This window comes from Salmo salar, chromosome 21, assembly GCF_965601325.2.
Source record: "Salmo salar chromosome 21, fSalSal1, whole genome shotgun sequence".
Lineage (NCBI taxonomy): Eukaryota > Metazoa > Chordata > Actinopteri > Salmoniformes > Salmonidae > Salmo > Salmo salar.
The window spans coordinates 16,010,006-16,020,551 of NC_138311.1; the positions used below are offsets into that span (position 1 = coordinate 16,010,006).

Below are 10,546 nucleotides of genomic sequence, written 5' to 3' on the forward strand. Positions count from 1 at the left end.
CCCAGCTTTGATGCACCTGTACTGACCTCGCCTTCTGGGTGATAGCTGGGCGAACAGGCCGTGGCTCGGGTGGTTGTTGTCCTTGATGATCTTTTTGGCCTTCCTGTGACATCTGGTGCTGTAGATGTCCCGGAGGGCAGGAAGTGTGCCCCCGGTGATGTGTTGAATATGTCCATAAACACTCCAACCAGCTGGTGTGCTCATGCCCTGAGGACGTGGCTGGGGATGCCGTCTGGGCCGGGTTAACACGCTTAAATGTCTCTCACTTCGTCAACGGAGAACGAGAGCCCACAGTCCTTGGGAGAGATCTGCGTCGGTGACACTGTGTTATCCTCAAAGCGGGCAAAGAAGGTGGTTAGCTTGTCTGGGAGCAAGACGTTGGTGTCCGTGACTTGGCTGGTTTTCCCTTTGTAATCCGTGATTGTCTGTAGACCCTACCACATACGTCTCGTGTCTGAGCCATTGAATTGCGACTCCACTTTGTCTCTGTACTGATGTTTTGCCAGTTTGATTGCCTTACGGAGGGAATAACTACACTGTTTGTATTCAGCCATATTCCCAGTCACCTTGCCATGATTAAATGCGATGGTTCACGCTTTCAGTTTTTGGCGGGAATGCTGCCATCTATCCACGGTTTCTGGTTTGGGTAGGTTTTAATAGTCACATTTGGAACAACATCCCCTATACACTCAGTCACCTTGTCCGTGTAAATTGACTGATTTGAAATGGAATTGACCCCAACCCTGTAACACAGGATGTTTTGAATGACCACCTGTTGTTGCAGGACTGCATAAAGAGGCGAGGGGAGTTTGTGGGCACCGCCTGTGGCCCTCATGGACCCTACATTCCAGATGTTCTCTTCTGGTCTGTTGTTCTCTTCTTCTCCACTGTCTTCATGTCGGCTTTCCTCAAAGAGTTCAAGTTCAGCCGTTACTTCCCCACCAAGGTAAGGCAGCAGACCCAGTTCCTACTGTAATCCCACTCATTTGTATCTGTTATGTGTTTGCAGACTGCAGACAGGGTTTCTGTCATGCTCCTGAGTTTTATGGTGCAGTGGAGCACTCTAGTGGTCATATTTGAGTACTGTCGGAGTTTCTAATGGAGAAGTGTCCGCCTCCACCACTTTCTTTGGATTCTGTTATGGTTTAAGGCAGCACTTTTTCTCCCGTTTTCTGAGCACAGAACCCCCCTTTTTTCTTCAAGCAAAATGTGTATCCCATGTGAGAATTGAATCAACAACCAAGGTGCTCTGTGTTTTGATTTACCTGTGCAATCTGTGATTGACATTGTAGTTTGATATTAAACAATAATACAGATTTTTCCCCGTGCTAAGACCAGACAGTTGACATGCACCCCTCTCTTGCACAGTTGAGAGCTGTCATCAGTGACTTTGCTGTGTTCATCACCATCTTTACCATGGTACTGGTGGACTATGTCTTAGGGGTCCCATCTCCAAAACTAAAAGTCCCCAGTGTGTTTAAGGTGAGGTAGATAACAAGATATTACAATGTGATTATACATTTTTACTCAAGATACTCTACACTATGGACAGTCGCCATACCAATAACCTAAATTCTTGCAGCCGACCAGAGATGACCGTGGTTGGTTGATCAGCCCGTTAGGCGGAAACCCTTGGTGGACCACCTTAGTAACAGTGATCCCTGCTCTGCTCTGCACTATCCTAATCTTCATGGACCAACAGATCACGGCAGTCATCATCAACAGGAAGGAGCACAAACTAAAGGTACTTTAGACCAGTGTTTCCCAAAGTTGGTCCTTGCCCTAGCACCACACAGCTGATTCAAATAACCAAACTCATTATCAAGCTTTGATTATATGAATCAGCTGTGTAGTGCTAGGCCAAAAACCAAAAGGTGCACCCCAGGTCCGAGTTTGGGAAACCCTGCAGTAGGCCACTGGAATGGGGAGGCTCAGATCATCTGGGAGGCTTTGTACACCATAGCCTGACCGTTACCTGTTTAGAAGGCTTTGATTTGGTGCATGTGTAGTTTATTATGAAATGTTGTAAAGTGTTTGGTACAGTTGTTGATATGGATTAAAGAAGCACCCTTCAGAAGTCTTTTTTTTTTTTTTATCTTCGCAGAGTAGTCAACATTTTGACAGTGGAGCACTTCTGTAAACATCATTTCTTGAAACATTCGATTTTAAAATGTTGGCGTTCCTAAGTATTGAGTAGTGTATTCTCAGGTGTGTTGTATTGTCTTTGAATTCCCACAGAAAGGCTGTGGGTACCATCTGGATCTGTTCGTGGTGGGCCTCATGCTGGGGGTGTGCTCCATCATGGGGCTGCCCTGGTTCGTGGCTGCCACCGTGCTCTCCATCTCCCACGTCAACAGTCTGAAGCTGGAGTCGGAGTGCTCGGCCCCCGGGGAACAGCCCAAATTCCTGGGCATCCGGGAGCAACGCTTCACCGGCCTCATGATCTTCCTGCTCATGGGCTGCTCCGTCTTCATGACCTCTGTGCTCAAGGTCAGATAGCTTCTCTGAGCTCATATTGTGTTGGCCCTAGCCTCCGGACTGTCCAAAGGCTTTTCCTATCGCAGGGTAATATACAGTGCATTCGGAAAGTATTCAGACCCCTTCACGTTTCCACATTTTGTTATGTTACAGACTTATTCTAAAATTGATTAAATAATTTCCCCCCCTCATCAGTCTATGGATGGGGAGCGTCGCTGCACAGCTATTTTCAGGTCTCTCCAGAGATTATGTTCAACTCCGGTCTCTGGCTGGGCCATGAAGGACATTCAAAAACTTGTCCTGAAGCCACTCCTGCGTTGTCTTGGCTGTGGGCTTAGGGTCGTTGTCCTGTTGGAAGGTGAACCTTCACCCCAGTCTGAGGTCCTGAGCACTCTTGAGCAGGTTTTCATCAAGGATCTCTCTGTACTTTGCTCCGTTCAGCTTTCCCTCGATCCTGACTAGTCTCCCAGTCCCTGCCTCTGAAAAACATACCCACAGCATGATGCTGACACCACCATGCTTCACCGTACGGATGGTGCCAGGTTTCCTCCAGACGTGACGCTTGGCATTCAGGCCAAAGAGTTAAATCTTGGTTTCATCAGACCAGAGAATCTTGTTTCTCATGGTCTGAGAGTCCTTTAGGTGCCTTTTGGAAAACTCCAAGCGGGCTGTCATGTGCCTTTTACTGAGGAGTGGCTTCCGTCTGGCCATTCTACCATAAAGGCCTGATTGGTGGAGTGCTGCAGAGATGGTTGTCCTTCTGGAAGGTTCTCCCATCTTCACAGAGGAACTCTGGAGCTCTGTCAGAGTGACCATTGGGTTCTTGGTCACCTCCCTGATCAAGGCCCTTCTCCCCCGATTGCTCAGTTTGACCGGGCGCGAGCCCTAGGAAGAGTCTTGGTGGTTCCACTATTTTCTTGGGGACCTTCAATGCTGCAGAAATTTGTTGATACCTTTCCCCAGATTTGTGTCTCGAGACAATCCTGTCTCAGAGCTCTACAGACAATTCCTTTGACCTCATGGCTTGGTTTTTGCTTTGACATGCACTGTCAACTGTGGGACCTTATATAGACAGGTGTGTGCTTTTCCAAATCATGTCCAATCAATTGAATTTACCACAGGTGGACTCCAATGAAGTTGTGGAAACATCTCAAGGATGATCAATGGAAACAGGATGCACCTGAGCTCAATTTCAAGTCTCATAGCAAAGGGTCTGAATACTTATGTAAATAAGGTATTTCTGTTTTTTATTTTTAATAATTTGCCAACATTTCTAAAAACCTCTTTTCACTTTGTCGTTATAGGGTATTGTGTGTAGATTGACGAGGAAAACAAAATTAATACATTTTAGAATAAGTCTATAACGTATTAAAATGTGGAAAAAGTAATATTAAAATGTGGAAAAGGTAAATGGGTCTGAATACTTTCCGAATGCAATATAAGTGTCCGTCTTGCTCAAGTTGTATTTATTTTGCACCCAGAGTATTAGTCTGCAGTGCCTCAAAGTGAACAGATAATTTATACCATTATGTTTCATATGGTTCAATCCCACGTTTTCGACTGTTTCCTGTCTTTACTGATACTTGTATAACTGAATCATATAATACGATTGCTCTCATCCCTTCAGTATATTCCCATGCCTGTCTTGTATGGAGTATTCCTGTACATGGGAGCATCTTCGCTCAGAGGAATACAGGTAAGATGTCACTAAGCACACTCAGATAAAGTTAATGTACACTCTCAGTCAAAATAGATTTGTAAGGCTAAGCTCGAACACACTTGGCTAACATCTGAAGCTAAGTTCAAAAAGACCATCTGAGAAAATGCAGACTCATCACAACACAGTTGGCCTGAATTGAATGCTCCTGAGGTTGTCATGTAAGCCTTTGTTCTATTGCTCATCAGTTCTTTGACCGTCTGAAGCTGTTTGGTATGCCAGCCAAGCACCAGCCAGACTTCATCTACCTGAGATACGTTCCCCTGAGGAAGGTCCACCTCTTCACCATCATCCAGCTCAGCTGCCTGGTCATGCTCTGGGTCATCAAGACCTCCAATTATGCCATCGTCTTCCCCATGATGGTTCGCAAATGCCTTTCTCCTAGCTTTCTCCCCGGGTCATAGGTTACATGTAGATTTATTTGGCCACATTGTAGTTCAACACAATTAGCACCACTATGAGATGTACAGTATAGCCATTGACTTAAGTTATACATTAGAACGCGTCCTGTACAGTGGGGTGTACTTGTACATCAAGCTGCATAGATGCACACTAGAAACAGGAGATAGGCTCCTGCCCTATGGGCCGTTCTTGCTGGGACAAGGATTATTTACGTAGATCATTTTGTCTTGAGTAGCATAGGTTGCACCTCCGTCACGTCATGCCATTGTTTTGAACGTTCTCAAGCCCTCCTCTATCGGCGGCACCGTAGTGGCGCCCTAAAGTGGTGATAAACTCAGCCATTCTGGACCGAGGAGAACTACTGTCTCGTCGAAATTACACTATAGTGCATGGAAATATGATGACATTGATAAAGTAGTGAAATATTTTGTAGGAAACAACTTTGCCAGCATGATCATGTTGTCAAATGAACTTTAGACAGTTGGCAATGTTGTCATTAGCCAGCAATGTTCGTCAAAAATAGCTAGCATTGATAACGTTATCTAGCTAAAAATCCGGTGCCACCCCCCTCAATTTTAGCTAGCTAGCTAATGTTATACTGCATCTAAAGTACATTTGGTGACATCAAAATGATGACAAAAGATTTTCCTACTAATTATTTGCCCTTTTGAATGTCATTGTATTTCCAAGCCACCGTAATGGACTTTTGATTAAATGTTCATCAGCGCTCCTTGATGATGCATTGAGTAGAATGCTCAGTCAGGCATCCGTCCAAAACGAACGTTCAAAACTATATTTTGAGGAAACATGCAATCCGTGAATAGTAAGTTAAGTAGTAAGTGTGTTTGTGTTCCTTGCAGGTGTTGGCTCTGGTGTTCATTAGGAAGCTGATGGATTGCTTCTTCACCAAGAGAGAGATGAGCTGGCTGGATGATCTCATGCCAGAGAGTAAGAAGAAGAAATTGAACGATGCTGAAGAAGAGGTATGAAAATAGCATTTAAAAGGTTCTCTCTGCAAAAAGATGATTCTGAGATAATTGGCTTTAACGTTCCAAACCCTCATTGGTTTGAATGGTGCCAGCGATTTTTATCTTGTATTCTTTTGAACGTAACAACATGAATTTGGTTATTTAGAGTATCAAAGCAAATGTATTTATAAAGCCCGTTTTACATCAGCCAATGTCACAAAATGCTATACAGAAAGAAACCCAGCCTAAAACCCCAAACAGGAAGCAATGCAGATGTAGAAGCATGGTGGCTAGGAAAAACTCCCTAGAAAGGCCAAAACCTAGGAAGAAACCTGGAGAGGAACCAGGCACTGAGGGGTGGCCAGCCCTCATCTGGCTGTGCCGGGTGGAGATTATAACAGTACATGGCCAAGATGTTCAAACGTTCATAGTTGACCAGCAGGGTAAAATAATAATAATAATCACAGTGGTTGTAGAGGGTGTAACAGGTCAGCACTTCAGGAGTAAATGTCAGTTGGCTTTTCATAGCCGATCATTCAGAGTTAGAGACAGCAGGTGAGATAGGAAGAGAGGGTCGAAACAGCAGGTCCGGGACCAGGTAGCACGTCCATTGAACAGGTCAGGGTTCTGTAGCCGCAGGCAGAACATTTGAAACTGGAGCAGCAGCACGACCAGGTGGACTGGGGACAGCAAGGAGTCATCAGGCCAGGTAGTCCTGAGGCATGGTCCTAGGGCTCAGGTCCTCCGAGAGAAGAGAAAGAGAGAGAGAGAAAATTAGAGGGAGCATACTTAAATTCACACAGGACACCAGTTAAGACAGGAGAAAAACTCCAGATATAACAGACTGACCCTAGCCCCCCGACACAAACTATTGCAGTATAATTACTGGAGGCTGAGACAGGAGGGGTCGGGAGACACTGTGGCCCCGTCCGACTATACCCCCGGACAGGGCCAACCAGGCAGGATATAACCCCACCCACTTTGCCAAAGCACAGCCCCCACACCACTAGAGGGATATCTTCAACCACCAACTTACTACCCTGAGACAAGGCCGAGTATAGCCCACGGAGATCTTTTCACGGCACGAACCTATATCTAGGTAGAGAACATTGAACAGAACAAGGCTATGTCAGTAACTCAAAATAATGTTTTTAATGTTTTTTACTGTAGATATGTAACTTTTCTTGTAATGATTTATCTCTGCATGTGTTTTAACCAATTAATTATATACAGTACAGTACTATCACTATAGTTTAACAACTTCCTGTTGATTATCATATTCTTCAGGAGGAGGAGCAAAGCATGTTGGGAGAGGAAGAGGGAGTAGTGCAATTACCATTAGAAGGATATCAAAAGTAAGTCTGGCTATTATGATAACATTATATCTCCCTTTTTATACTGTAAAAAGACTTCAAGCTTCATTGGTAGTAAAATAGTTGACTGTTTGTTGTGTATTATTATGCATGATTATGTCTTGTTTTTTAGGAGTGAATCTGTACTCAACATCACAGATGAAATGTCCAAAGGCTCTTTTGGAAACACGTGGAATGTCAACTCCGACAACTCAAAATGGTATTGCATTGCCTCAAGCATGTATACCCAAAATCAGCACATTGGGAGTTGATACATTATTCCATTAAAATGTATCTTTGTTTTTCTTCTGTCAGTTTGTTTAAAAATGTGTTTTCATTTAAGATATGTGCATGTAACTCAAGCTTTCTTACACATTTCCCCATGGCATCAGTCCTTGTGAAAATATGGAGTTTGTTGAGAATATCTCAAGTTAGGATTCCTCCTATACTGAGTAGATATTGTGTTATAACCATTATATTAGAAACTGATGACAATGTACCATTGAATTCATAAAATGCCTCATATTGACCAAGTTCCATGCTCATATAGAGAATTTTCAGGATATTGATATGTCATTGCTATTGTATATGAACAAAATTACAGATTCACCATTCGGTTGAAACTAGATGCTACTTATTCACTGTAGAAAGGAGTTGTCTCTCCATTTTAAAACTGATGAGTTTCTTGACTGTATTTTCCCATTCCATCTCTGTCATAAACTCCCTTATGTCCTCTTAGATGCTGAACCCCTCAAAGGTAAGAGTCTGATCCCCGTGCCCGTTTGATCATCCTTACTCCATTTGGTGACCATCACTTTTTGGAATAAAAATAATTATGTTTATCTTTGCATGATATGAGGCAGGATTGTACAATGTCTAATTCCTCAATTTACCATCAGGTTGAAATTAGATGCTGCTTATTTTGCATCGTTCAAATTGTCATGTTATGCATTTTCGAGTTCATGAACACTGGGAGAGCACAGCTCTTTGAATCTCTTTGATGACTGCTAATGTCAGGCAAAGATAAATATTATGGATGCGGAGTCCATTACCTGTTCACTGCTTGGAATATAAACCCAGCGTATTACAGGCGGTGACGAATGAATGTGCTCAGTCTAAAGTGACATGACTGAGAAAGCAAGGATGTAAAGTGCATGTAGGAGCCATCTCTGACAACATGATGCTGCTGTACCAATCAGGCTCTGCTAGCATGACAATCATCCCTCTACCCAATCTACTATGCCTCAGCCAATGGCCGTGACGGGCAGTTTGGCAAGGAGCACTACAGCGTACTAGCTGCAGGCTCCCATTACTCAACAGCTGGAGAGTGTAATTATATTAGTACATCTCTCTTGTGAAAACTGCTCTTTCATGAACATTGTCTGAGATTCTGATCCCATTATACTTCTCAGCTGCCTGAACATACAGTGCAATTCTGTATGGGAGGGGATTACCATGCGATTTACTAAAGCACATCAATATGGTGTTAATGTTCACGTAAAGCCCCTCCCAACTAAAACATCAGTTGTTGATACATTTGGGGACACAGATTAAGCCTAATCCTGGACCAAAAAATTATTCATAATGGAGAATCTCCGTTGTTGGAGCCGGACAGCTGATCGGTATAAGCTACGTTCTGAAATTGTATACTTGAAAGCACTAACAGCCAGTGTTTATACCCACAGCTTATCCAAGAACAATGGAAGGAAACAAAAGAAAAGGAGAACGTTGCAGAAGGGCTGCTTCGACAGGGAGACAAGTCTATGACGTTTCCCCCTTCACTGTGTTCAAAACAAATCAATATTGTGTGCCACAGTTTACCATTCCTTTACATTTGTCTTGTAAATCTTTGTGTGTTCAAAAGCGTTAGTGTTTTTAGTTTTATGTGTCAGAAGCTGCTTCTTTGTGAGGCAATCTACAGAAATGTAAGCTTTTTATTTGTTTTTGTGTTTTTAAATGTCAAGTAATACCAGCAGATATAGGAGAGGTTAGTTTGACTGTATGTGAAAGCAACGGAATGTTTCTGTCCAGGATGTATCTGTCACATTAAGAAACTATTTTCAAGTTATGTATGTTTTTGAATTTATTGAATGTATTTTGTATGTTTTTGTAATTTTTTTCAATATCATAATATTACAGTTGTTTCGAAATGGATAAATTATCCAACCAGATAAACAATCGATTAAAACGTTTGTACAATACTGCAGTTAAAGACTATGTACTGTACATCAGTATATACAATTCATGAGTTCATATATCTACAATATAGGCAAAGTGAAAATGTACTGTGTGCATGCAGCTTTAATTAATTCACTTTTATGAAATATACAGCATCTGATTAACCTTTTACTGCAATGGGCTAAATCAGGGTCACTTAAAGGGTTTATTGGATAGTCATAAACAAATCTTCTTTGAAACAAAAGTATACACCTCACACACATGGTTATGGGTTTAAACATTTTTTATTACGTTTTAAGTTTGCATCCCGGCGTAAGAAACATTTCACCCATGGGGCCACTAGGTCATTTGACTGCAGGAAAGGGCTACGTTCATTGGCAAATAAAATCTACAGTATCTGTGTTAAAGCATTCAATGTATTGCATTATGATTTTAGCTATTTGCAATAGTCTTTAATCTTAGAATATTTTCCAATTGTGTTACTACCAATAAAGAGATTAGCTGAAAATAGCATTTTTATATTATTTATTGTTGGCAATTTATTATTGTACAAAGAGCAAACATTGCATTGAGCATTTGATTAGTAAAACGCCTGACTTACGTTGTAGAATACTGTTATGCATATCAATAGATAGAATTGAAACAATGTTCAAGAATAAAATATAATCCTGGCTTTATTTTAAATCATAATATTTGTTGCCAAAGTTGAAATAGTTGCAGTTATTGCAGTATATCAATATTTTCAAGCTGCAAAGTTAATGCTTGTGTGTCATATTATTTGAGTTGTTTGTCATGGGGGCATTGTGTCTGCCCAGGAATGATTGTCCAGTCAATAACTAAAGATGAAGCTTAACTAATACTTGAAGGTGTCTGCTGAAAGGTAACATACATGGCTATAGAAACAATTGCAATAGCACTTTTTCTGGAAGGGGAACATTTATAGGAGCTATATTTATTGTTATAAAGATTAAACTATATTTCCTTTGTACAATACCAACAATGAATTTGTTCACATCTAATTTTCTAAACCTATTTATCTATAATACCTTTTTGCTTCATTTTTAATGATCAGTATCTGCAAAATATTTTGAAATCTCTTGTTGAGCATTTCTACTCAACTGCTACTACTCCTGTTGCTAATTGTACTTAGCTCTGAATAAATGTGTTTGAAAAGTCAATCTGTTTTATTTGTGGCAGAAATCTGTGAAGCAGTGTAAGGAAACATGGCACTCCAAAACAATATTTTGTTTATTTTCTGCTATTGTTACTGATCTTTAGAGCTGAAGTATTACTGTTTATTATGTATCTTGTATTCAGTTGAAGTCAGAAGTTTACATACACCTTAGCCAAATATACACCTTGGCCCATTCCTCCTGACGAGCTGGTGTAACTGAGTCAGGTTTGTAGGCCTCCTTGCTCGCACACGCTTTTTCAGTTATGCCCACACATTT

At 41.6% G+C, this 10,546-nt stretch overlaps 1 protein-coding gene across 3 annotated transcripts in view; it reads left to right on the top strand.

Moving 5' to 3' along the window:
• Window positions 1-10,273, top strand: part of LOC106581805 (sodium-driven chloride bicarbonate exchanger-like) — a 36,238-nt gene extending 25,965 nt beyond the window's left edge. Inside the window, exons 16-26 of one of the 3 annotated variants that reach the window (XM_082966992.1) lie at window positions 785-946; window positions 1,369-1,482; window positions 1,583-1,744; window positions 2,239-2,490; window positions 4,106-4,174; window positions 4,384-4,557; window positions 5,458-5,580; window positions 6,853-6,920; window positions 7,051-7,137; window positions 7,657-7,674; window positions 8,603-10,273. In XM_082966992.1, the coding sequence (XP_082823118.1) occupies window positions 785-946; window positions 1,369-1,482; window positions 1,583-1,744; window positions 2,239-2,490; window positions 4,106-4,174; window positions 4,384-4,557; window positions 5,458-5,580; window positions 6,853-6,920; window positions 7,051-7,137; window position 7,657 (1,212 nt within the window). In that variant the 3' untranslated portion in view covers window positions 7,658-7,674; window positions 8,603-10,273. Of the gene's footprint in view, window positions 1-784; window positions 947-1,368; window positions 1,483-1,582; window positions 1,745-2,238; window positions 2,491-4,105; window positions 4,175-4,383; window positions 4,558-5,457; window positions 5,581-6,852; window positions 6,921-7,050 lie in introns of all 3 variants that reach the window. The other 2 variants (XR_014381998.1, XM_045704466.2) reach the window with 2 other exon arrangements.
• The last annotated feature ends 273 nt before the right edge of the window (window positions 10,274-10,546 follow it).